General features: G+C 60.4%; 3 protein-coding genes across 6 annotated transcripts; all 3 read left to right on the plus strand.

Moving 5' to 3' along the window:
• The first annotated feature begins 59 nt into the window (after positions 1-59).
• PRSS56 (serine protease 56) lies at positions 60-6,442 on the plus strand. Of its 4 annotated transcripts, XM_045481723.1 has the most exons (14): positions 60-1,286; positions 1,910-2,047; positions 2,389-2,436; positions 2,553-2,742; positions 3,127-3,226; positions 3,315-3,474; positions 3,717-3,859; positions 4,097-4,259; positions 4,452-4,628; positions 4,715-4,879; positions 4,961-5,023; positions 5,394-5,500; positions 5,879-6,090; positions 6,334-6,442. In XM_045481723.1, exons 1-14 carry the CDS (start codon positions 1,187-1,189, stop codon positions 6,335-6,337), a joined length of 1,770 nt encoding a protein of 589 aa, XP_045337679.1. In that variant the 5' UTR covers positions 60-1,186; the 3' UTR covers positions 6,338-6,442. The 4 variants fall into 4 exon arrangements, with proteins under 4 accessions (XP_045337679.1, XP_045337681.1, XP_045337678.1 ...); XM_045481722.1 differs by lacking the exon at positions 6,334-6,442 and having other exon boundaries at positions 63-1,286; positions 5,879-6,330; XM_045481724.1 differs by lacking the exon at positions 6,334-6,442 and having other exon boundaries at positions 67-1,286; positions 2,392-2,436; positions 5,879-6,330.
• A 369-nt stretch (positions 6,443-6,811) lies between these two features.
• CHRND (cholinergic receptor nicotinic delta subunit) lies at positions 6,812-15,894 on the plus strand. The gene is made up of 13 exons (XM_045481727.1): positions 6,812-6,901; positions 7,186-7,331; positions 7,770-7,814; positions 8,316-8,425; positions 8,532-8,687; positions 8,892-9,001; positions 9,913-10,113; positions 11,294-11,405; positions 11,531-11,645; positions 12,948-13,152; positions 13,244-13,362; positions 14,042-14,225; positions 15,470-15,894. Exons 1-12 carry the CDS (start codon positions 6,850-6,852, stop codon positions 14,222-14,224), a joined length of 1,554 nt encoding a protein of 517 aa, XP_045337683.1. The 5' UTR covers positions 6,812-6,849; the 3' UTR covers position 14,225; positions 15,470-15,894.
• Positions 15,895-19,019: 3,125 nt separating this feature from the next.
• On the plus strand, positions 19,020-24,837 carry CHRNG (cholinergic receptor nicotinic gamma subunit). Its single transcript, XM_045481726.1, has 12 exons — positions 19,020-19,335; positions 19,539-19,678; positions 19,940-19,984; positions 20,147-20,256; positions 20,719-20,874; positions 21,676-21,773; positions 22,100-22,300; positions 22,481-22,595; positions 22,808-22,922; positions 23,672-23,888; positions 24,105-24,238; positions 24,513-24,837. Exons 1-12 carry the CDS (start codon positions 19,281-19,283, stop codon positions 24,684-24,686), a joined length of 1,560 nt encoding a protein of 519 aa, XP_045337682.1. The 5' UTR covers positions 19,020-19,280; the 3' UTR covers positions 24,687-24,837.
• The last annotated feature ends 1,227 nt before the right edge of the window (positions 24,838-26,064 follow it).

The raw sequence follows: 26,064 nt of genomic DNA on the forward strand, positions 1-26,064 counted from the left end.
GCGCAGAAGGAGAAAGGGCTGGAGAAGACAGGACACTGTGTTACAGGGGCAACGTCATGGCAGAATCTGGTCTGGGAAGGCACCAGGCCTGCCAAAGTCACCCTGGGTCACCGGCATGAATTGGGGTGCCAAGATCCTTTTTCTGGGCCCCAGGACATTCTGTGGGGGCAGAAGGGCACCTCCTCTCTGCCCCAGGTGGGAGCTTGGTCCCAGGAGAGCTGCTCGTTTGTGGCCCTTCCCGTGAGACTCCAGAAGATTCCCTCCGGCCAGATCAGGGTCATAGCAACTGAGAACAATGCTGGACAGGCCGAGCGAGCACTGCGTCGGGGCAGGGGGTCTGGGAGAGCGTCAGAAGCTGCTGGGGCCGGTCCTACCCAAACTGGGCCACTGGTGGGGCCTTTCATGTCTGCCTTCCTCTCGGGGCCTGCCTTTGCCTCTTCCCACCCCACCACCCCCAGTGCGGCAATTACGGCGCTAATTAGGGCGCTTTGATCATCTTTAGAAATGGCTACATCGGGGAGAGACGCTGCCAAGCAATTAGGGGCACAGGGGCTGGGAGCTCGGGCACCTCCTCAGGGGGTGGGGCTGCTGAGGACCCTCACACAGCCCCTGCCCTCCTCCCTCCAGGAGTGTGTGCCCCCAGCACAGTCCTAAACTCCTCAGGGAATAGAGGCAGATGGGACGCCCCCCCTCCCGCCATCAGAGCCTCGGAGACAGGGCCAGCCCCTGCCCACCAGCCCCCCTCTGCCTGGCCCCCAGCCCAACTGTCAGCTCTTCTGGCCTGTCCAGGCCCCTTTGATGGAGCCGCAGAAACAAGGGTTCCTTTGACAGAAGGGGGGCCTCAGAGCTGGGACCGTGGGACTTCAAAGGTGAGGGTCGAGCCCCCATCCCGATCCCTCCCCCAGCCCTGGCCCCCCTCCCGAGTACCCCCCCAGCCTGTCCTCTATATAGCCCCCCAAGCCCCAGTCCCCTGTGGGCTCCCGGGAGTTAAGGGCCAGGTGAGGGACCGACTGATGGAAGCGGGTGATTTTGATGTACGAGAACAGAGTCGGATGATTTGAGGGACACGAATTCAGGGGCCAGAGACAGAAAGGCAGTGGGAGGCAGACACCCAAGGATAAGCACCTGGAGGGCAGTCTCCGAGGGGGAAAGAGGACGGGGTCGCTCGCCCTGGCTGTTGGTCACCATGCTGCTGCCTGTGTTGCTGCTGCTGCTGCCCTTCCCAGACCTACCGTCTGTTGCTGGGCACCCACTGTACATGCGCCTGCCCCCCAGCACCCTGCAAGGTGAGCCCGGGCTGCTCTGAGGGGGCGGCAGAGGTGGGAGGAGCTCAGAGGAAGTGGGGTGGGGCTGGTGAGCATGACCTTGCCACCCCCACTCATTGAGGCCTTTGGCCCCCTCTGCCCACCCTACAGGGAGAAGGGGCCAGAAACGGAGGCACGGGTGGGAGAGGGAGGGGGAGGACCAGGGTGCACAGGGAAGGGGACCTGGCAGCCACTGCCAAGGGGTATGCTTTGGGGAAGGTTCCGGGTTTAGCAGGAGGAAGGGGTCCAGGCGGGCAGCTCCTTGGCTATCTGGGCCCAAAGGTAGGCAACTTGGTGACAGTTATTTTGTCCGTAAGCCTGAGTTTTGTGATGTCTCTACCTTTGAGGTGCTGTTTTTTCCTTCAAGATGTTTAAGGCAAGTCCCTCTTTAAAGATTCCAGCCCAGCTCAGGTCAAGTGGGTTGAGAATCTGGGACCATCTCCTCCGAGCACTGGGCCCTCAGGCCCCTGGGGCTCTCTCTCCTCCCCATTCTGCCCGGTGCTCCTGGAGCCTGACCTGCTTCCCCCTGTCTCCCGAGGCAGGCTCAGGGCTGGAGCCTGAGGTCCTTCCCCAGCCATGCATGATTGTACCCTCTGTCCCAGCAGCTCTGTCAGCCCAGGGGACGAAGGCGCTGCAGGCTGCCCAGAGGAGCGCCCAGTGGGCAGTAAATCGAGTGGCAATGGAGATCCAGCACAGACTCCACGAGTGCAGAGGCTGTGCCAACCACACGGTCCCGTGCCCGGGTGAGCTCGCACTGACTACCTGCGTCCGTCCTCCTGTCCACCCCATCCCTTCCCTCCAGACTTGACTCCCTCTCGGAGACAGAAACTAGGTGGGGCTACAACGGAGATGATGCTTAAGAAGGTCTCTCCAAGAGGCAAGAGCATGCCAGGCATGGGGCACAGCGCGTGCCAAGGCAGGAGGGCAGGGACAGTGAGAAGTTTATGGCTGCGGAAACGGACCCTGACTGCTGGGGTGGTGGAGTAACAGAAGGGGAGCGGCAGCGCAGGGAGAGGGCCCAGGCTCTGCCGGGGGTGCGGGAAGGTGGGAGGGTAGCAGTGAGGCTCAAAGGTCTGTGTCTCAGCAGGACCTGGGCGTCCTAGGCCACAAGCGCAGGATCCAGCCGCCCCAGGTAAGGCTGAAAGGGCTCGAGGGGGTTAGGGCTGAGGGCAGGGTGAACCCTGGAGGGGCCTCAAGGGTCAGGGCGGCAAGGACTTGTCCCTTGTGACTCCGATGCCACCTTTCTAGGGCCGTGTGGCGAGCGGCGCCCGAGCACTGTCAACGTGACGCGTGCCCACGGCCGCATTGTCGGAGGTAGCGCTGCGCCCCCGGGGGCCTGGCCCTGGCTGGTGAGGCTGCAACTCGGGGGGCAGCCTCTGTGCGGCGGCGTCCTGGTGGCGGCGTCCTGGGTACTCACCGCGGCGCACTGCTTCGCGGGGTACGTTGGGCCCCAGGCCCCTGACCAGCCCAGATCCCTAACGCTTGGTCCAATGCTTCCTTCCGGGGTCGTCGGGCGGGCGACACGTGCGAGGGCCGGTCTCTGCTGCCCCCTGGCGGCGGCCACCGCCCTGCCCAGCTCCGGGGCCTCGAGGAGCCCACGCCACCCAGCCAGGGAGCAGCTATCAGGGGACCACCCGCCCGGCTCCGGGGGCCTCCTGGGGACCGCCGCCTCGCCCTGGCCCACCCTCCCTGCCCCGCGAGTAACAGCGGAGAAAGAGCCCGGCGTGCGGGCTTGCTGGGTGGTGCCTGTGGGCGGAGGGCACGGTCTCCAAGGGACCCGCTGCACCCTTGTCCTGCGTATCACCCGCCGCTCTCCCCGCAGCGCCCAGAACGAGCTTCTGTGGACGGTGACGCTGGCCGAGGGCCCCCGGGGGGAGCAAGCGGAGGAGGTGCCGGTGAACCGCATCTTGCCCCACCCCAAGGTGAGAGGACAGTTCCCAGGCTCTCAGAGTCGGGAACAGCACCCCCACCCCACGCTTCATTGAATTTGCGCCGCCACCCCCTCCGCAGTTTGACCCGCGGACCTTCCACAACGACCTGGCCCTCGTGCAGCTGTGGACGCCGGTGAGCTGGGCAGGGGCGGTGCGCCCTGTGTGCCTGCCCCAGGGGCCCCGGGAGCCCCCAGCCGGCACGGCTTGCGCCATCGCGGGCTGGGGGGCCCTCTTCGAAGGTATGGGGCAGGCCCGGGCCTGGGTGAGGCGCGAGTGTGAGTGGGAAGGAAGAATGGGGTGCTGGGGTGATGGAGTTTGGGAAGGCCGGGGGTGTAGCGAATCTGACTTCCTTGCTTCGCAAAATGCTGCCTGGTCTTGCAGGGGGGTAGGAATCAAGGAGGGCGGGGGGGGGGGGAGGGGGGGGCCCGGAAGCGACGCTCCTGCCCTGAAGGCCTGAGCCCCCTCCACCGTTTCCCTGTAGACGGTCCTGAGGCTGAGGCGGTCAGGGAGGCCCGAGTGCCCCTGCTCAGTGCTGACACCTGCAAAAGGGCCTTGGGGCCCGAGCTGCACCCCAGCAGCATGCTCTGTGCCGGCTACCTGGCCGGGGGCATCGACTCATGCCAGGTATGAGCCCTGATTGCCTGGAGGGTGCCGGAGGGTCCTGGTTCCCCAGGGAAAGAACAGCCTCTTTCCTTCCACAGTCAGGCTGTCATTCAACTTGTCTGAGCCTCTACGTTCTTATTGCTAAAATGGGTACAAGAAGTAACCCCAGGAGAATTCAAAGCTGCCTGCCAAGTGTAAAGCTGGCATAGGAGGGGGCAGGTCAATGTAGTACCCTCTCTTTTGACTCGGGTCCCGCAGGGTGACTCCGGAGGCCCCCTGACATGTTCTGAGCCTGGCCCCCGCCCCAAGGAGGTCCTGTACGGGGTCACCTCCTGGGGGGACGGATGCGGAGAGCCAGGGAAGCCAGGAGTCTACACTCGAGTGGCCGTGTTCAAGGACTGGCTCCAGGAGCAGATGAGCGGTGAGCGCCCCATTCCTATTCCCCCCTCCCGAAGTGTCCCGCTAACAGCCCTGGAACAAGCCCATCTTCACCCCGCCCGCCCCCCTCCCCCAGCCCCTTAGGGCGTCAAGAAAGCCTGTCTCCCTTCAGGGGAGGGCTGCGGACGCTAGGCCCCAAAGCCAGGGCTGAGATGGTCCCCGTCAACCCCTGTAGCAATCCCCTCCAGCCGGGAGCCCAGCTGCCGGGAGCTTCTGGCCTGGGACCCGCCCGCGGAGCCGCAGGCAGACGCCGCCCCGCCGTGCGCCTTCTACTCCCGCCTGTGCTCCGGGCCCGCGGTCGCCTGTGCGCGTCTGGCGCAACAGCAGTGCCTGCAGCGCCGGAGGCGATGCGGTCAGTCCAGTTCCCAGGGCTGGGCCGGGAGGGCAGGGGACCTGGCCCACGTCTGACCTCCGCCCGGACGCTCGTCCTGCCCGCAGAGCTGCGCTCGCTGGCGCACACCCTCCTGGGCCTGCTGCGGGGCGCTCAGGACCTGCTCGGCCCGAGCCCAGGGATGCGGCGTCTGGCCCCAGCCCTGGCTCGCTCCGCTCTGTCGCTCCTAGAGCCTCCCAGGCACCCTGCCCGCGAGCAGCGGCTGCACCCAGGTACCCCGTGCCTTCATATTCCAGCCCCCGCACGCCGACTCCGCGCGGCGGAGGCGATCCCCTAACCCCGCGTCTCCCCAGGATCGCGGGCTGCAGGCGCTCGGTTCCCGAAGCGGAGACCAGAGCAGCGCAAGGAAGGGAACGGTAAGGGCGCCCCCTGCCGGCCTTTGCAGGGAGAGTAGCAGGCCAAGGGCGGCCGACCCTGCGGGGATTCTCCCAAGTTCCGCTCTGGGAAGCGGTTACCCACCCACCCATGGGGCAACCAGCAGACTAGCTCTCCCCACCCGACCCCTCCCCCTGCAACAGGGAGGATGACTCTTTGGGGGCACTTGTGGCTTTGGGCCGCCCTCAGGGTCAGCAGAGACCATTTGCTGAACCTCAGTTTCCCCGTGTGTAGCATGAGAAGAAATCTGCCCACTGGGAGGCCATTCTGGGGTCCTGATGGGAATCCCTCTCCCAGCTCCTTGCTGGTGTCAGTTTTCTGTTATTCCCGGGACCTCTCCCCTTCCTTCAGGCTGCCCTGGGTTGGAGACGCTGCAACAGAAGTTGGCCACCCTTCAAGGCACCCATGCCTGGATCCTACAGGTCCCATCAGAGCACTTGGCCATGGACTTCCATGAGGTAGGTCCTCAGGCTTCCCACATTCGCTCACAGTGGCCTCAGAAGGCCGACCTGAGTCAGCCCTAGTAGGTAGGGGGGACAGAAAGGGCACCCTCCACAGCAAGAGGGAGGACCTGCCAGCAGCTTGCAGTGGAGGCAGGGGTGTCTTGGGAGAAAAGGGTGGGGAGGGCAGCTGTGTGTAAGCTGGGTGCTAGGTGGGGTGGATGGGAACTTGTGAGGGAAAGAAAGGTGTGAGTGGAAGGGTGTGTGGGGGGGTCCAAGTGAGCAGAAGTGTGCAGGATCGGGGGCTATGGAGGGGAGTGGATCTGGGTGAGAGTTTCTGGGGGCCACAAGGGGGGAGACCCAGTGAGGTTGTGAGCCCCGATTCTCCTTCTGCAGGTCCTGGCAGATCTGGGCTCCAAGACACTGACCGGCCTCTTCCGAGCCTGGGTGCGGGCAGGCTTGGGGGGCCAGCATGTGGTCTTTGGTGGCCTGGTGGGCCTGGAGCCAGCCACGATGGCCCGCAGCCTTCCCCGGTTGCTGGTGCAGGCCCTGCAGGCCTTCCGCTTGGCCGCCCTGGCAGAGGCAGAGGGACCCCAGATGGGTGCAAGGTAGAGTGGGGGGCACCACCCACCGAGCCTTCAGATTCCTTCGGCCCGGGGGCCATGAACCACATCTGGACCCCTAACCCCCCAGTCAGGACCTACTGCTCCCAGGGGCTCCTATGATGACAGACTGTCACAGCCACAGTTGGCTGGGTGTGGGGGGCGGGGGACCTGGGTCCGTATGTCTTCCCAGATGTGCCATCGGAAAATCACAGCTGCTTCAATAAACATTATTTATGATCTACACAGATGACTCTGGAGCTTTCTTGGGAACTGGATGGGTGAACGTTAGACAGGGCCAGACAGGGCCCTGCCTCCAGAAGCAGTTGGCGGAGGTCACAAAGACACCGGAGAGAGGCTGCTAAGCCCCCAGCTCAGCATACTGTCTGCCCCCTCAAGAAACAGCCACAGCTGAGTGTCACCACTCCCCTAGGCATAACTGACCAGCACTGCCCCCAGTGTCCAGGGCCCCTACCCAGCCCCCAGCCCTACCGCTAATTGCAGAGAATTCCAGCCTGAGATCTTTGGCCTCATGTCCTTGGGCTCCCGCCCAGCAGCCAGTCCTTGTCCCCACCCCCATGTCACCTGCTTTGGGTTTTCTACCCAGCAGTCATGCCCAGAGGTGTCAGATTGCGTTTCCGGCCTCCTCTTCCCTTCACACTCCCCCCCCCTCCCAACCCAGCACCTGTCCCCTCTCCTACCCACCCACATTCCCCAGCCCTGTAGACTGGAGGGGCCACCACAAGACCTAGTCAGAGGGACAGGATGGAGGGGCCGGTGTTAACGCTGGGGCTGCTGGCTGCCCTGGTCGTGTGTGGTAAGAGTGGGCATCACCCTGCCCTGAAGGGTCCCTCAGGACTTGCACCCAGGGTCCCTGCTGCATGGTCCCCTCCTACTCCTCCCCTGCATCAGGCCCAGCTCCCACCCCAACTCTGGAGGGGGTTGACTGCCCTGGAGGGGGTTGACCGCCAGGACCCCTTCCTGGGGAGTGGTTGGATCCCCCCCAGCTCAGCCCAGCCCCATGGCCTGGCAGGATTTCACGGCAGCCCCCTTCCCGGTCCCCCCTCCCAGCACCGCATCCCTCTTCCTGTCCCTCCCCAGGCAGCTGGGGCCTGAACGAGGAGGAGCGGCTGATTCGGCACCTGTTTGAAGAGAAGGGCTACAACAAGGAGCTCCGGCCTGTGGCTCACAAAGATGAGAGCGTGGAGGTCTCGCTGGCCCTCACACTCTCCAATCTCATCTCTCTGGTGAGAGGCCCCTCTGTGGCTGGGCTGGGGACCCGAGGGCGGGGACAGCTTCCTGGAGGCCTGGCTGTCTCCTGGACTGGGATGGCCACGGAGGAAGCTCAAGGTCCCAGCCTGGCCTGTGGTAGCTCCTCTCCCGGGGAAGCATGCTCCAGCGTTCTCCAGGTTCACTGCTGCCCACAGGCCTCGAGCCGATGCCCCTTCCCCTCCAGCTTCAGCTCTGGGGTGTGCCCCATATCAGACCCATGACACACTTCAGGGGTGTCCCCTCCCTGCTCCTTGGTCTGCCCAGCCCCTCCTGACTGTGTGTGCTTGGGCCAGGAGTCTGGTCAGGCCAACTGCCGTGGTTTCCTCCGGGGGGTGGCAGGAAGTAGCTGCCTGGTGAATGTATGCAGGTGAGCAGTGCGGGCCCTAGGGGACAGTGCTCTCGTGTGATTACAGAAAGAAGTTGAGGAGACCCTCACCACTAACGTGTGGATTGAGCACGTAAGGAGACTACCCCACTCAGAGCCGGGGGGTGAGGGTGTAGGGCCCGTGCTTCCTTCTGCTTAGGGATCTCCAGGAGGGGATCCTCCTGGCCTCCAGGAGGAGCTGGCTCCTACCCACAGGCCCAGCTGCCCTTCCCACCACCTTGTACAGCCACAAGCTCAGATGGAGACTTCCGGTGGATTGGGATTCTTTACCTGTGGGAAGGTTGTCACGGTATTCTGATTTTATTAGAAAACACTCTTCTGCCGTCCATCAGAAGTTCATAATATAGACGTAAGTCTTCTGTGTCCACAATGAAATATGCTCCCTTTGTTGTGCAGTGTACGTTCTACACAGCTGTCCGTGACGGACCTGAGTCCTAACTCTGCACCCACCTCCCCCAAACTTCTTTTGTCACAGTTCCCAGACCCTGTCCAGTGTTCCCCCAGGGAAGTGAGGAGAGCAGGGGGAGCCTGGACAACAGCAGAGCCGACTGCTGACATACCTTTCGGGTTCCAGGGCTGGACGGACCCCCGGCTGCAGTGGGATGCTGAAGAATTTGGAAATATCAGTGTCCTGCGCCTGCCCCCTGACATGCTGTGGCTCCCAGAGATTGTGCTGGAGAACAAGTTGAGCCACAACCCTCCCTGGCATCCCCTCGACCCTCCGCCTCCCCCAACTCTGCCAGCTCCCAGCTGGCTGGCATTCATGGTGGCCTCTGTCCTTGTCCCTCAGCAACGACGGCTCCTTCCAGATTTCCTACGCCTGCAACGTGCTCGTCTACCCTTCGGGCTACGTGTACTGGCTGCCGCCCGCCATCTTCCGTTCCTCTTGCCCCATCTCCGTCACCTACTTCCCCTTCGACTGGCAGAACTGCTCCCTCAAGTTCAGGTGCACCCACTTCTCCAGGCAGCCCTCACCCCCGGGCACCCTGCCAGGGGCTGAGAGAGGTGCCCGAGGCACCCTCAGTCCTGATTAGAGCTCCCCCAGACCCACAAGGGCGCCTCTGACCGTGAACCTCCTGTACTGGCCTTTCCGCCCTCAGTGGCCGCAGCCAGTGGCTGAGGACCACCCTCTCCCCGCTGCCCTCCCCAGTTCACTCAAGTACACAGCCAAGGAGATCACCCTGAGTCTGAAGCAGGAGGAGGAAGAGGGCCGCTCCTATCCTGTGGAGTGGATCATCATCGACCCCGAGGGTTTCACAGGTGCTGAGAGTAGCAGCTGGTGGGTGGGCAGGCCCCTCAGACACACACCCGTGGGTACGGTCACACCAACGCCTCCCCGCCAGAGATGCACGTGTGCACACACGTGTACACCTGGAACGTGGACATACAGGCACACTGACGGGCGGGGAGACCCAGATGCGCAGACACATACCGACCCGCAGAGAAACACACGCAGACGTACTTAGCGACGCAAATCTAGCACATTGAAAGGAAAGAAATCCCCAGGAGGGGATTGTGTCCCAAAGGCAGAGACAGACACTGGCCCCACCCTTCCTCTGCCCGGGGCCAGGAGACCCTCCTGGGTCTGGACAGGGTCCCTAGGGATGGATGTAACTGACAAATGAGAGGGGGAGTTAGTCTTCTGTTCCCAGGAAGCCCAGAGGCATGGTTGCGGCTTTAGCCACTGATCCTAATGTTGTGTATGCTGCCCCCTGCCAACGCCCCACACTCCTATCTATGACCGGGCTCAGGTCTTCTATGGGGCCCCTACCACACACCCCTGTTCATCAGAGAAAACCTATGTCACACAGGTCCCAAGGCGGCTACATCACCAGGGTTTGGGGCCGGGGGCATTGGTCTTACTCTCACCACGTCATTATCTCTAAGACTCCTTGTTTGAACCACACACAGCCTTAGCTTCTATATTTTCAAAACAAAAAAACCCCACACTCCCAAGGCAGAATTTCCCCCCTTGCAGATTGAAACCTCCTTCCCAAGCCCCAGGGAAAGACGCCCACCATCAGAACCTAAACCCTCCTCTGCGCGCGCCCTCGGGCTGGCTCACTCCACCCAGCCCCCCCACCCCGCCCCCAATCCTTCCCCGCCGCCCCCCCCCCCCAACCCGCCCCCTTGCCTGGCCTGACACCGAGGTGTCCTCCTGCCCTCCTCAGAGAACGGGGAGTGGGAGATAGTGCACCGGCCAGCCAGGATCAACGTGGACCCCAGTGTCCCGCTGGACAGTCCCGGCCACCAGGACGTCACCTTCTACCTCATCATCCGCCGCAAGCCCCTCTTCTACATCATCAACATCCTGGTGCCCTGCGTGCTCATCTCCTTCATGATCAACCTGGTCTTCTACCTGCCGGCTGACAGTGAGCCTGAGCCTGCCCCAGCCCCTCCCTGTCCCCGAGGGCATCTGCGCATGGGCCTCCCCAGACCTCCCCTCACCTCCTCCAGGAGCCACAACGGGGTCACCACTCCCGGGGCTCCCTGCCCAGGGTCCAGGCATGGGGGGGGGGGGGCTGGCCAGCCAAGGGGAGGGTTTTGTGACCGTGTCCGATATCCCCAAACGGACAGTCCCTCTTGGACCCTGCTTCTGCTTCTCACAGCAGGCCTCCCCAGGACCCTAGAGAGAACCCCTAGACCATCTCTCTGAACAGAAACAGGTCTGTCCTGGCCACCACGTGTGACCATGGGCCTGACACACAGAAGGCCGTCCACTTTGAACGAGTGGGCGGAAAACAGGATCTCCAGGAAGCCAGGCATGGAAACGTGCCATCTACGCTCACCTGGTTCTAGAAGGACATGTGTAATCTTCGCTCGCTTGGTTTCGGAATCGTTTCAAATGCTTACTGTAAGCAAGGCACAGTGAGCTCCAGGGACAAACGCAATCTAGCCTCTGCTGCTGGCAGAGACTGTAGAAGCCACAGAACTAGGAGCGCAGGCTGAGGGGCAGTAAAATGGGGGAAGCTTTCCTGGAAGACGCGCTGCTTGAGCTGGAGGGGGGTTGGGAGGCACCCTGCAGATAGAGAAGGGGCCCTGGGGCAGGGCTGGGGACCTGTGACCACAGTGGCCACGGCACCACATGCTCAGGACCTCAGGTGGGAAGAGCTGGGCAGTGCCCGGCTGGGGTCTCTGAGTGGAGGACTAGGAGTTAGGGTGTCATTGGTGCCATGAGGATGTCCCGGAGCTTTCTGTACGGGGTGGGACACACAGATCTGTGATTTGGGGAGGGCTGCGTGGCAGGGAGCTGGCCAACAGTGATAGCCGGTGTTCGCTGAGCGCTTGCCCAGCCCCTGGCAGAGTGAGGAGCGTTTCACGCTCTCTCACTTTGTCCTCACGACATTTAGCAGTTGGGACAACTGAGGCACAGAGAGGTTAGGCTACTTGCTGAAGGTCACCCAGCCAGTAAGTGGAAGAGCTAGGTGCCCTAGCTCCAAAGCCCATGATGTCGATCAAGGTACCGTGGCATCGCGAATGGTGGTGAGGGGGCCACAGTGGGACCCGCTGGGGTCAAGACCAGAGGTGGCAGCTAAGTCCGGGCTCCCCCAGGTGGCGAGAAGACGTCAATGGCCATCTCGGTGCTCCTGGCCCAGTCGGTCTTCCTGCTGCTCATCTCCAAGCGGCTGCCCGCCACGTCCATGGCCATCCCCCTCATCGGCAAGTGAGTGACGGCTATGCCACGCCACGCTTCACCCACCCCGCCCTACCCCTCGCCCTCCCCTGCCCCAACACCCCCAGCACGCCTCGCCCTGCCCCGTGGGCTCCAGGCTGAGTGTGTGCCTACAGGTTCCTGCTCTTCGGCATGGTGCTGGTGACCATGGTCGTGGTGATCTGTGTCATCGTGCTCAACATCCACTTTCGTACACCCAGCACCCACGTGCTGTCTGAGGGGGTCAAGAAGGTGAGGGGCCTAGGCCAAACGCTGGAGGTTGTCTGGCCGTCCCTGTCCAGGAGAACGTGCTCACACAGGGGAGTGCCGCCCAGCCATGCAGAAGCGCCATGTGCTGCCACCCACGCGGCGTGGACGGCTCTCCTAGCACACGGGGGCTTGGAAGGAGCCGGACACTAGAGAGCACAGGCCGCACAGTTTTCTCTCCCGAAAGTTCAAGGTCAGGCAACAGCCAGACGTCAGTGATAGAAATCAGGATGGCGGTTAGGTAGGAAGGGGGTGGGTAGGAAGTGACGGCAGGAGCCACGAGGGAACCCTTGGGACGGTGTTGGGTGGATATCTCACCTGGGTGGCGTTTACGCAGTTGAATGCATCTGTAAAACTCCATCTGGCTCTACACTTAAGATTTGCTCGGTCTGCTGGATGTGTTACACCCTGATTATTTTTTTTTTAATTTTTTTTAATGTTTATTTATTTTTGAGACAGAGAGAGACAGAGCATGAATGGGGAAGGGTCAGAGAGAGAGGCAGACACAGAATCTGAAGCAGGCTCCAGGCTCTGAGCGGTCAGCACAGAGCCCGACACGGGGCTCGAACTCACGGACCGTGCGATCATGACCTGAGCTGAAGTTGGACGCTTAACCGACTGAGCCACCCAGGAGCCCCTACACCCTGATTTAAAAAAAGAAGGTGAGGGGGACGCCTGAGTGGCTCAGTCAATTGAGCACCGACTTCAGCTCAGGTCATGATCTCACGGTCCGTGGGTTCAAGCCCCGTGTCGGGCTCTGTGCTGACCGCTCAGAGCCTGGAGCCTGCTTTGGATTCTGTGTCTCCCTGTCTCTTGCCCCTCCCTCGCTCATGCTCCGTCTGTCTCTCAAAAATAAAATAAAATTTTTTTAATTAAAAAAAAAAAAAAAGGTGAGGAATGTGGGGGGCAGCGTACCCAGGAGGGGGCTGTCCTTGCCTCTCAGCCGCTGCAGGGCCACTAGCCGTTCTGGGATGTGAAGGTGCCTTAGCAACTTACTTGATCTTTACCATTTGGAGAAGAGAGCTCAGCAGTCGGGGCATTTTTCTTACTTTTTTGTTGTTCACACATAATTCATTTTCAACAAACGAGTTGTGCTTTGTGCTGTGAGTAATGGGGAGAGTTGGAAGCAACCTAAGTGTCCATCAGCGGGGGATCGGGAGAATGGATGACAGCGTCAGACTCGGGAGTACTTTGGGGCAGCCGGGCAGAGGGTCACAGGCGCTTGGGTGCGTGAAGGTGACCCATGTCCGTCAAATAGCTTTCCTGTGCCCCCCTGACCTGCCGCAGCTCTTCCTGGAGACCCTGCCCGAACTCCTACACATGTCCCGCCCGGCAGAGGATGGGCCCAGCCCAGGGTCTCTCGTCCGGAGAAGCAGTTCCCTGGGCTACATCTCCAAGGCCGAGGAGTACTTTTTGCTCAAGTCCCGAAGTGACCTCATGTTTGAGAAGCAGTCGGAGCGGCACGGGCTGGCCCGGCGCCTCACCACCGCACGTGGGTCCCCGTGTGGCCCGGGACTTTGGCCCGTCCGTGGGAGGTGGGCCGGGGCCAGGCCTCATGCCCTCCTCTGGCCTGGTATCCACAGGCCGGCCCCCAGCAGGCTCTGAGCAAGCCCAGCAGGAGCTCTTCAGTGAGCTGAAGCCAGCCGTGGATGGGGCCAACTTCATCGTCAACCACATGAGGGACCAGAACAATTACAATGAGGCAAGTAGCCACAGGCCTGCCACACATTGGGTGTATCCTGTCTTAAGGGGGCTCGGTTCCACGTGAGACACGAACCCCCCTAGATGAAGGAGTTCACAGTGGGTGCAGACTCCAGGTGCCCTGGGAGGGACAGCCCCCGCCTAGAACCCCAGAGCAGCACGCTGGGCCAGGAACACAGCTCCCTTAGGGTCCCTTCTTTGTCCGGGCTGCCAACCACTTCCTGTCCCCGCTCAACCCCAAGTCTGATACTCCAGACATACTCAGACATTTCAAAGGCAGACTTAGGTGGTTGTTCAGCATCACACAACTTTTCAAACTTCTCTCTTGAGAAAGGGGCACCATTTTCCAGTTCATGTAGGGGCTAGCTGGGAGGGGTGAAGAGGGAGGAGAGGGGACGATTTACCGTCCTTAGCCCCCTGAGAGAGACTCCAGGCACCCCCAGCTCCTCTTCAGCCCCTGGAGCCCTCCAGTGGGGTGTGGAGGGACAGACAGAGGCCTTGACTTCAGGGGGGCCTGGGCCCTGCTGGGGACACACCAGCACATCCCATCCACCGCAAGCCTGAGGCGAGCCCCGCAGATACACCAAGGCCATGCCTCCGTCACCGGCCCCAGCTTGGCCTGTGGGTCTGTGGTTTGAGGCCCTTCCTCACCCCCACTGTCTCCGTCTCCCCGCCCCCAGGAAAAGGACTGCTGGAACCGAGTGGCCCGCACAGTGGACCGACTCTGCCTGTTTGTGGTGACGCCCATCATGGTGGTGGGCACGGCCTGGATCTTCCTGCAGGGCGCCTACAACCAGCCCCCACCTCAGCCCTTCCCCGGGGACCCCTTCTCCTACCATGAGGAAGATAAGCGCTTCACCTAGGGTAGGCCTGCTCTGCCCTGCTGGCCCAACTCCCAGGCAGCTTCGGATTTGGGGCGGGTGTAGTCACGTGGACAGGGATGTCTGAGAGAGGACAAGCCCTTCCCGGGAAGGCCAACTTCCGGCCCTGAGACTCGAGGCCAGCTGGTTCTGCAGGGCTGGGGCCGGAAGAGCTGGGCTTTCCTGAGATTAAGGAAGGAAGAGAGACGCCCCACTCCTCGACCACGGTCCTCTGTAGCTGAAGACAGGAGCTGCCGAGGAGGTCTGAGAGTGGACATCAGCTGGCGGTCAGGGCAGGACAATTTGGTGGGGGGGAAGGGGGCTGGCTCAGGGGCCAGGGAGGATGCCACTCAGGCCAGCCTTTTAGGACCCCTCTGGGAGGAGTCAGAAAGGCAGAGGCCACTTCTTGCCTCCCCGTCCCCCGGGTGAGGCTAGAGCAGGTGGGATCCTGTGCCTTCACTTCCCTGCTCCCTAGCCACCCTCCTCTCAACTACCCCTCAGTCTTCAGCTTCTGAAGCCCCACCTGGAGCTGAGGTGGGCACACCTCCCTCTCCGGGGCTCCTAAGGAAGGAGGCTTTCAGCAGGGGTGGGGGCACCAGAGTTGCAAAATGGCCTTCCCTAGCCCCTTCTGCCTTGGCGGTGCTGTCTGGGTCCCTCAGGGAAGCCGAGGACCAGGACACTTCCACCCGGAAGTGTTGGGCTCAGCACCCACAAAGACCAGAGGTCAGCTCATCAACCTCAGGTCATATGCGCAGTCCTAGAGCCCCAGAACTCAGCCCTCCCCCAAGACGTGTCCCCTCTTGGACACCTATTCTCCACCCCAAAGTAGGGCTTCCATACAACATTCAGGACATACGTTTACCAAAAAAATTAGTCATCGTTTATCTGAAATTCAAACTTAACTGGGAATCCTGTCTTTTTATTTGCTAAATTTGGCAACTCTACCCCAAAAGAAGCCCCCAACAATCCTGTCCCAAGGGCCAAAGGCTGAGGCTGCAGGTGCTGGCTGGGAGACATGCGAGCCTACCTCCAAGAGAGCCCCAGTGATCCCCACCTCCTGGTATCCACACCCTGTGTAGCCTCCCTCCACACTGAACCAGGCTTGGTCTGTGTGACCAACGGAACGAGGCAGAAGTGACGGTGCAGCACCTCTGAGATCAGGCTCTAAAAGACACTGTGGCACCCCCTTTGCTCCCCACCCCCATCACTCTTGCTGAAAGCAACTGAAAGTTGGATCTCTCACTCTGGGGAAGCAGCTGGTATGGTGAGCAGCCCTGTGGAGAGGCCCACACGGCAAGGAACTAAGGCTCTCTGCCTGCAGCCACATGAGTGACCTTGGAAGTGGATCCTCCAGCCCTGCTGGGCCTTCAGATGAGATCACAACCCTGGCGAACATCTTGGGCACGGCCAGTTCTTGAGCCAGAACCACCCAGCTAAGCTGCTCCTGGATTCCCGACCCTCAGAAACTGTGTGGGATAGTAAATGTTTGCTGTTTTAAGAGACAAAGTTTTGGGGTGCTTTGTTACACCAGCGGGGTGACCTTGGGTGAGCCACCCTCATCTATTAGCTGTTTTCTCGCCAGCAAAATGTGTGTATCATAAGTCCCATCTGTGAGGGGCTGTGAAAATAGAATCTGCTAGTGGGCATAAAGGTACTTACACGTGTCCTACAAATGTAAGGGGTGGTTATTTAACTCATTCCTCAGTTGTGAGCCTGAGTCACAGGGGATGGGCCTGTGGTCTCCCACGTCCAAGGCTGACAGGGAGTCTGTGGGCAGACTGGAGCAAGCCCAACTAATCGTCTCCTGGATGGACACACCGAAGGTCTTCACAGACCAACCCGTCTCCCTCAGAGGGAGTCGGTGACCTCATTGGCCCAGGTATACATAAGGCGGGATTTTTTTGTCTGTCAAAGGAAATGAACAAAAGACAAACCACCTAGTGTCAAAACTGACCCTGGTTACTTCTGCCTTCCAATATGAACCGTGCACAGGTTCGAGGTACGAATCTTTAATTTTGTCCCTCTGGGTAGGGAAAGCGGCTTGGACTTACACCCATCAGATGAGCAGGAGGTCCGAGACTTCCCTGGAATCGCCCTCTACGGGAGGGACCCCATCCGAGCCCCAAGAGGCCCTGAACCAGACCCCTCAGCCACTGTCCTTGCTTCTCTCTGCCACACGATGGTACTGTTGCCAACCGCCAGGTGAACCCCGGTTTCAGGCTCTGCTCAGGTGGCAGCGACCCTTCCGGAGAAACCACCCCAAATGCCACGCCCGACCAAGGGTGCCCCTTGCCCAGTTTCCCGGGGTCACAGAAGGACCCCCAATGGCACCCATTCCTCCAGCACTGCAGCCCCAGGGTGCTGTCTGCACCGGTCCCCTTTATAGGTGATATGGAAGTGATAGAGGTGATATAGCTCCTTCCTCCCCAGGAAGTCACACCCACAAGGGGCCAGCTTCCTGTGAAACCAAAGGGTGTCCCTACACAGTCTCCCCAGGCCAGCAAGGCTACTCACCCTCCTTCAAACAGTGATGAATCTGTTAGGGATGCACTGGGCTTCAAGGAACAGAAACACAAAGAACTGTGGTTCAAAGAAGTAAGACTTCCTCTTCACGAGACAGTGGTTGGCTCGTTGGCTCGGCTGTCCCACAGAGCTCCCAGGGACCCCGGCTCTGTGCTTTCTGCCCCGTCCTCCCTCCTTGGCGTGTTGGCTTTGTCCTCATGTTGTCGCCCTGCTCACAAGCTCACTGCCGCAGATCCACACTTCTCATCTGTGTTCGAGGCAGGAAAGGGGCCAGACCTTCCTGACCCCTTTTATCAGGAAGCAAAAGCTCTCTCCTGGAGCCCCTTAGCCGATTTCTACAGACGTCTCCTGGGTCAAGATGTTATCACGTGGCCACCCCTTCCTCAAGGGAGACTGGGAGTTGAGCATTTCACTTTTCCAGCCTCCAGAATAGAAGGCGACAAAGGGGGAGTAGCTATTAGACACAAATGATGTCTACAGAAGATTTTTCTCTTAAAGTTGCCCCCCTTGAACCCCTTCAGGACAAAACCACCAGCCCCTCAGCTGACCCACCCTCCTGAGAACACCAGAGAGACCTTACCTCTCTCCCACAGCAGAGAGAAGGTGAAAAAACAGGAGTTGAAATCTCTTCATACGTAGGGAGGCGGCATAATTCATACCAGAGGGAAGTCACGCTCCACAATCTTCCTTTTTCCTCCCCGACACTTGGAGAGAAGGGGAAAGGGAAAGTCGGAAATGTCAGAGCAACAGCCAGACCACCACTGCCTGGGGCAGAGGGTTTGGCAGGTGGTGAATAGGTGGTCCGTTGCTTAGCAGGAGCCATGAATGGTCTTGCCTAAGTGTGGTCTTGGGGGAGGGGGAGCAGAGAGGGGAAGAGGTTCTGCTCTGCAAAATGGGTGAGGGACCCGAATGTGGGGAGGACCAAAGGGCAAACTGGGGAGAAGGGGCACCTGGCTTTGTAATCTCCAGGGAAAGGGGGCTGGCTACACACCTAGATGCACACTGAGAGCAACGCTTAGGGGTGGGGCCCAGAGCAGGACTGAACACAAGGACCCAAGTAGATGACCAGGGAAGGCAGGTGCCACCACCACTGTCCCCCCGACCCCAGAATCCCGGTGAGGACAGACAGGAGGGATTTGTGGCTATGGAGGCTGGGGTCTGAGCCAACCTCACACACGGATCTCCAAGGACTGAAAGTAGTAGGCTGGTTTCCAATGTACTGACACATTGGAAATGTGGAGAAATGCTGGAGACCTCATTTGTTTGTGGGGGAGGAGGTAGGTGGCACTTTTCCTCCAGCCCTCAGAGGCCTCCACCACCCTGTCCCCCAGGACGCCCAAGGGTGGGTAGCACTTAGTCGAAGCTGCGTTCTTTGTCTTGCAAACTTGCTGGGAGGTCCTGACCTGTCTGCTTAGAATAGATGGTCAAACGACAGGTGGCCTGAGCCCATGGTCATGGTCACAGCCAGCAGCAGGGACCTTTGTTCCTAAACTAGCCTCAGCCCCACCCTTTCCCCGACCTCAAACTACAAAGCCGATGGAGTGTGTTTTCTGGCCCTTCTGGGTCCCCTCATCTGACTCTCCAGGGGCCGCAACCTTGATCTTGACTGCCTGCCTTACTGAACTCTGAGTCCTATGAGCCGCTCAGGCTTATCCCTGCCTCCTCGCAGTCCCCTGCGAGTCCCCTGCAGCCCACCTAGCCTTGTGCCTGCCACATGCTGGAGACTCCCTTAGTCTGTGAATAATTTAATAAATACCGAGGCCACACTGAGGAGCCCCTATTCAGGGGCTGTTCTGTTCCCAAGAGCCCCAAGCTCCAGACCCTCCTCAGCCCTCCTTCCTCCAAAGCTTACCAGGCCTGTGTCCTGTGCCTCAGAGCCTGGGAGGGCCCTGAACTGCCTGAAGTTCAAGTTATCTGAAGGACCCTGAAAAACACCCTAATTTGCATTAAGGTATCCAAGCCCCGGGGACCTAGTGCATCTCCCTCTTAGGCTTGTCCCCAGTGCCCTGGCCCAGTGGAGTAACCCATGAAGATGTTAGGCTAGTGGGACAGGTTCATGGTCCTCAACCATGTCATGGCTCAGGTCCAAAACGCCCCTCTAAACCTCCCCAAATCCTGACCCGCCGGAGGGAGCAGAAGGAGGGAGCCCAATTTGGGGCGCTTCCTCGCACTCTGCCTCCCTCCCACACCTGTCCGTCCAAGGCTGTGTCTCCAGTCGCCCCACCCCCCCACCCCAGATGGAAGGAGCACGGGCTGGGCCAACGGAGTCAGAGAGCGGGGATGGAGGCTGAGCCATCTCTGTTGGGGCAGATGGGGCCCCTCTGTCCCCTCCCCAGCCCAGGTAACCCGAGCCTGGCATTTTGTCCATCTTGGAACAGCTGACGCTGCTGTGGTCAGACAGCTGGTGGGGCCTAGCTGGCCTGGCCAGGCTGCCTGGGGTGGGAGCATGGGCTGTTACATGAGACCCGGAGTCCACGTCTCTCTACCCTGAGCCGGAGAGCTGCTGTCCCAGCCGGCACTGTAGAGCTGCGGCACCATGTACAGGGGCCAGGGGCTGCCGCTCCTCCTGCCGCTGCTGGCTGTCTGCCTGGGTGTGGACCAGGGGCTCAGGAGCCTGGGGAGGCCTGGAGTAGAGATCCAAGGCCTCAGGGGACAGAGGGTCTGGAGGGCTATTGGGACCTGCCCTGCACCTCTAAGTTCCCCACCTCTCCACATCACACCCTCTTGTGACCCCCCCCCCCAACTCTTTCTGCCCCAAAGCCCCTGCACCCGGGCTCACTGCTGTCCGTTGCAGGAGCCCAGGGCCGGAACCAGGAGGAGCGTCTGCTCGCGGACCTGATGCACAACTACGACCCCCACCTGCGGCCCGCGGAGCGCGATTCAGACGTGGTCAACGTCAGCCTGAAACTCACCCTCACCAACCTCATCTCCCTGGTGAGCCACAGGCTTGTAGGATGGCAGGGGAGGCGGAGGCCCAGTGCACCTGGCCCCCGGGACCTGCTGGGGAGAGGAAGGGGCTGGCTCTAGCAGCCAGGAGGAGGAAGGACGCCACAGGGGAGAGGCTGGGGAGCTAGAAAACTCCGGTGAAGGATGCCCAAGAGGCTGGGGTCCTGTAGCACCCAGTGGGGGTCTGTAGGGACTAACATCCAGAGACGGCAAGCAATGGGGGCTCAACCTTCTGTTCTGAACCCCCAGAATGAGCGAGAGGAGGCCCTCACCACCAATGTGTGGATAGAGATGGTAAGAGACCCCCCCTGAAGTCCTGTACCCTGGATCAGGCCCCCTCCCTGGGGTCCCAAGGCCCTTGGAGCTGCCTGTCTTCCCCCACCCCCTCCCCGCCTCTTCTGGGGAGGGGGTGACTCCGCGGGGAGCAGGGGTCTGGCAACCCCACTCGCCCTGCAGCAGTGGTGTGACTATCGCCTGCGCTGGGATCCGCAAGACTACGAAGGCCTGTGGGTGCTGAGGGTGCCGTCCACCATGGTGTGGCGGCCGGATGTCGTGCTGGAGAACAAGTGAGGAGGAGTGCGGGCAGGGGTGGGGGGACAAAACGATACAAAGGCAGGGCCCGGTAGGACAAGGGGGGCTCTGGGGAAAGGTGCAGACCGGGCCCCCTTTTCCGGGGCCAGGAAATACTGGATGTGGCAGGTGCTGCCGAGGGTAGGGCCTGGCCAGCAGACCTGACTCTCGACCTGGCTCACTCCATCTCCTCTGGGCTCGGTCGTCTGCTGGGCTGCGGCCCTCCCTCCAACGTGGGGGTGAGGGCGGCTCCCATAGAAGCTGTGGTGATTAGGAGGTGGGATGATGAGGCCTGGAGGTGGGCGCGGCGGGGAGGTAGTGGACCCTGTGCCCGGGAGGGGCTGGTGTCCCCAGGCCCCATCCACGCAGGACGCGGGCAGGCCTGGGGTGTGGGACTCGGCTGAGCCGGGGCCGCCGGGGACGTGAGCCCCCAGCCCCGGGGCCTGGCCTGTGCGCAGCGTGGACGGCGTGTTCGAGGTGGCCCTCTACTGCAACGTGCTGGTGTCTCCTGACGGATGTGTCTACTGGCTGCCGCCCGCCATCTTCCGCTCTTCCTGCCCCGTCTCCGTCACCTACTTCCCCTTCGACTGGCAGAACTGCTCCCTCGTCTTCCAGTGAGGCCATTTACCGGGGGTGTGGGTGCAAACCTGGAGAGCTGCCCTAAGAGGAACCTGGCTGGGGAGGGGGGTGGATGCGAGGCTTCTCACCAGGGGTGCGGCTCCCTCTCTCTGGGGCCTCTGTGCCCGTCTCAGGCCCAGACACCTGCAGGTGCCCACGTCCCTCCCGGCTAAGCCACAGTCCCCTCGCTCATCCTCCTTCGCTGCCTCAGTTTCCCTGCCTGTGCCCCAAGGGAGGAGTTAATGACTGGGGTGGGTGGGCAAGAAGGCATACACCTGCCCGCGAGGTACCAGCATGCACACACGAGCGCCACCCCACACGAGACGCTACACCCCACTCCCCATGGAGAGGTGGAGGTGCTCTCACTTTCCTCTTCCAGAAATGGGGGGAAGGAGGTCTGTGTGAGTGGGTTCCCACGCTTTAGAGAAGCAGTCTTTTCACAAGGAGACCCTCCGTAACAAACAGACCTGAGAGGTACAGACTGTGTCTTCTATGTTCTAACCATTGGCCCTTCCTGCCCTGGAGGCAGTGAAAGGGAGGAACAGAGTGGCCTTGGGCTCTTAACATCCGTGACGCACACTGAGCTGCAGCCTCCTGGCCCTTCAACAAAAACTTCCCTGACCTCCAGGGAGCCCGGGTCCCCTTCGTGCCCCCATCTCGTGGCCAGGGCTCTGCGGAGGGCTCAGAAATTCCTAGCTGTACTTTTTGAGGCAAGACCGCCCACGGTTGCCCCAGATGACTGTGTACGTGACCTCGTAGGTGGATCTATACGCCCTCAAGTGTGTCCCCCTTCCCAGGTCCCAGACCTACAGCACCAATGAGATCAATTTGCAGCTCAGCCAGGAAGATGGTCAGACCATAGAGTGGATTTTCATCGACCCTGAGGCCTTCACGGGTAACCTCTTCCCAGGACCCCAGCTGCACCTGACCTCCAGGGCAGGGCCAGGCTCGGTTCAGACCCCCTCCCATGTAACTCAAGATGAAGGCTAGACTAAACCACACAAACTAGATTTTTAAAGACCCAGCAGAGTTCTGATGTCCCCATGATAATGTCTCCAGTTTTGGTGGGAGGAGGATCAGATATCCAGTCTCCCTTTGCTGCCTCCATCCCTCGGTGGCACTGCTTTGGGCCCCGGCTGGCCGCCCACAGCCGGGTCACAGGGGCTGCGGGGATCTGCCCAGCCTGTGCTCCCAGTGCTCACTGTGGCCCGCTGCCCGCAGAGAACGGGGAGTGGGCCATCCGGCACCGGCCGGCCAAGATGCTGCTGGATGTGGAGGCACCCGCTGAGGAGGCGGGCCACCAGAAGGTGGTCTTCTACCTGCTCATCCAGCGCAAGCCCCTCTTCTACATCATCAACATCATCGCGCCCTGTGTGCTCATCTCTTCTGTCGCCATTCTCATCTACTTCCTTCCTGCCAAGGGTACCTGGAGCCCGTGGGAGGGGAGCCACGGCCCCGGCCGGCAGCACAGGGGCTAGCTGGGAGGGCGCAGAGTGGCACCACCCACGAGACCACCTGTCCCGGGGACAGGAATGGGGTGGGGGAGGAGCCCCATGGCAGGGAACTTGAGATCTGCTCTGAGGGTCTCTTGGTTACGGGCAGCGGGGGGCCAGAAGTGTACCGTCGCCATCAACGTGCTCCTGGCCCAGACCGTCTTCCTCTTCCTTGTGGCCAAGAAGGTGCCCGAGACCTCCCAGGCAGTGCCACTTATCAGCAAGTAAGGCTGGCCCTCACGCCTACCACCCCCTCCCACCCTCCCCTTCCTGGAATTCGGGGCACTACCCTTCTGCCACTCCCACCCTCCCATCCTCAATGCCAACCCCTCACCCTAAGAGATCTGGGGGAATCAGCTGCTAAGGGTGGGTGCATCTGGAGATGGAGTCAGTGCCAGCAGGCCAGCCCCACCTCCCGCCTACCTGGCCCTGGCAGGTACCTGACCTTCCTCCTGGTGGTGACCATCCTCATTGTTGTGAATGCTGTGGTCGTGCTCAACGTGTCTCTGCGGTCCCCCCATACACACTCCATGGCCCACAGGGTCCGCAAGGCAAGGCCCCTCTCTGCCCACTCCAGCATCCTCCAGTCCAGTCCACTCACACGCGTCTTCCTCTCCACCCCCTTGCCCTTCCCTACTCACCTGCCACATTCAGCAACAAACCTGCCCTGTGTGTATCTTGAAGCATGTGGATCAATCCAGACGGATTAATAATAATACTGAGTGCTTGCTTTGTGGCAGGTGCATCATACATACTAACTCATTTGATCTTCATAAAACTCCTATGAGGTGGGTATTAGTGCCACCTCCGTTTTACAAATGAGGAAACTGAGGCACAGAGAGGTTCATTAGCTCACCCAAGGTTGCATCGCTGGGAAGGAGAAGCAAGATTCTACCCAGGCCATCTGGCTCTACCCAGATGGCTCCAGGCCATCTGCAGCCCACCTGCAGCAGTCAGCTGGGACCCTTGTTGCAAATGCAGATTCCCAGGCCCGCCTCAGGCGTCCGGGGCTGGAACAGCAAGGGTGGGGCCAGCCTGTGGCCTCGTGCAGGCTGTGCAGCAAGCACCCTGGTGATTCGAATGTGCACACAGGTTTGGGGACCTAGGCTCAGTGCCTGGCACAGGACAGCCACGCTGTACCAGTGTCAAGCCACTGTCCCTAAGGTGCTGCCTCTGGGCCCCTGGTAGCTTGAGCCCTCCGTGCCAACCTTCACTCTTTGCTCTGAAGCCCAGCCTGGCTGCCCACACGTCCAGGTCTGCCGGCTACTAAGCTAAGCGCCCCAGAACATCCTCTCTCCAGGTGTTCCTGCGGCTCTTGCCCCAGCTGTTGCGGATGCACGTTCGCCCACTGGTCCCAGTGGCTGTGCAAGACACGGGGCGCCGGCTGCAGAATGGCTCCTCTCCGGGATGGTCAATCACAGCTGGGGAAGAGGTTGCTCTCTGCCTGCCTCGCAGTGAACTTCTCTTCCGGCAGCGGCAGCGCAACGGGCTGGTCAGGGCGGCGCTGGAGAAGCTAGGTGAGGCAGGAGGCATGACACTGGGGACACTCCAGTGCTCACTCTGGCCTGCTATCTGACGGGGAGGGCTATCTGTTGGCCAAGGCACCGGACACAGCAGATGAGTGTTGGTAAGTGTCCAGCTGGAGAGAGAGACACTAGGGTCGCTCAGGAGAGGCTACCTTCTCAGACTATTTCTTCTCCACTCGATTCCCAAACCTTACCCTCTCTCAACAGAGAAAGGCCCGGAGCCAGGGCAGAGCCGAGAGTTGTGTGGCAGCCTGAAGCAGGCCGCCCCGGCCATCCAGGCCTGTGTGGAAGCCTGCAACCTCATTGCCCTTGCCCGCCACCAGCAAAGTCACTTTGACAGTGTAAGGGGAACTGAGTACCCGGTGAGGGACTTGGACTTAAGATGGGGGCAAGATGAGTGGAGTGGCCACGGCAGGGCAGTGGGAAGGAAAAAGTGGAATGGGGACATCGGTGCCAGGGGACTATGGCAGAACACAGGTTAAGGCCTGGAAGTAGGTGAGAGGGACCCAAAGAAATGGAGAATAAGAGGCCTGCTGGCGGGCCAAGGACGGCACCGTGATCCAGGGCAGGCTTGGTGTTCCTGCCGGTCATCCCACACCTGCCTCCCGCCCTCAGGGGAGCGAGGAGTGGTTCTTGGTGGGCCGCGTGCTGGACCGTGTCTGCTTCCTGGCCATGCTCTCCCTTTTTGTCTGTGGCACTGCTGGCATCTTCCTCATGGCCCACTACAACCAGGTGCCCCCTCTTCCGTTCCCTGGAGACCCCCGCTCCTACCTGCCCTCGCCTGACTGAGCCAACCATCGGCCGCCAGCCACGTGGAGTCTGATTGGCTGTGTTCTTCAGTGGCTGAGATCATGAGCGTGCTCTTTGGGAAGTGCCCTTCATGGCCATGTGAGCCAACAGGCCCCGAGAAAAGCATGGGAAATAAAGAGACCGAGCTGGAGTCCTGGAGTGGTTGAGAACGGCTGTGGGCAGGGTGTGCTGTTGGGATCAGCATCCGCGTGGCACGGGCTACCTAGTCCTGGCAATCCCCTCACTTCAGCAAAGCATTAGCAACTCCCATCATTTCTGAAGCCCCAAGGACTCTGTTTTTTACAATGTCCCCAGCTAGGCAAGGTCCCATCCCTCTAGGCCTAGGCCCCCTTTCCTCTTTACGAGTTCCCCACAGGTTCCTAAAGGAAGGAAGTCAAGAGAGATGTGAAGAGTAGCAGGCAATGTTCTCTCAAAAGAATGGCAGTAGCCCGCTCCCACTGGCATCTCCCTCCCCTGTCTTCTGGGTGCTATGAGTACCCAACACTCACCTGCACCAGGGACCTTTCCATCCATATGCATTTTTTATCATTGATCACAAAGATTTCAGAGTTAAGAGCTCTTCACATCATCATGGACAAGCAAGTCACTACTCCCCCCATGTTTCAGATGGGCAAATTGGGGCCCAGAGTAACAGGGGTTTCTCAGAACACTGGTGGCCAAATAAAGTTTGGAGTCCAAAATTCCCAACTCAGTTTTAAACACTCCAAGGAAGATTCATTCCATGGCCTGGAAAACAGACCCCTCTTCCTTCTCTTCTCAAAGGCCAGGGCATTTGCACTGGTGTCAAAGGTTGGTTAAGACAAGGAAGAGCTAGGCAGAGAGGCTGGGAGGTAACAGGGAACTTCTGGGCTTTGCCTTCTGGAAGGAGACCCTGACCAGCCTCGCTTGGCCCCACTTAGGCAACAAGATGGCCAGCTGAGGGCTTCCTGGGAGAGAGGCAAGGCCCTGCTTTGGAGAGTACAGCTCTGGCCAGAGTTCTGATTGTGATGAAACAACTTCATCTGTAAATATGGGTACAGATTTCAGTTCCTATCTACCCTCATCAGAGGATCAAAGGTGCAGATCAAAGTGATTCAAAAATGTGAACATGCCACATGAAGACCTGACCATGGGACATTGTTGGGGGAGGGGAGAGGACCCCAGAAATAACCCCCCTCTCCCAAGTACAGGGTGCCCAAGTACAGGGCGGCTGGCTTTGGTGCTCAATCACCAGCAGGTTCATTCCATTAACTCCAGTGTAGGTGCATGCTGCCCCTGTGTATTTGGAGCAGAGACTTAGATCCTGGAGGCAGTTTGATGATGGTGGGCCCATCTGTGGTTCTCTTTAGCTCCTCGCACAAGTAAGCAAAATTAAAAA

Source organism: Leopardus geoffroyi, chromosome C1, assembly GCF_018350155.1.
Source record: "Leopardus geoffroyi isolate Oge1 chromosome C1, O.geoffroyi_Oge1_pat1.0, whole genome shotgun sequence".
NCBI classification, from domain to species: Eukaryota; Metazoa; Chordata; class Mammalia; order Carnivora; family Felidae; genus Leopardus; species Leopardus geoffroyi.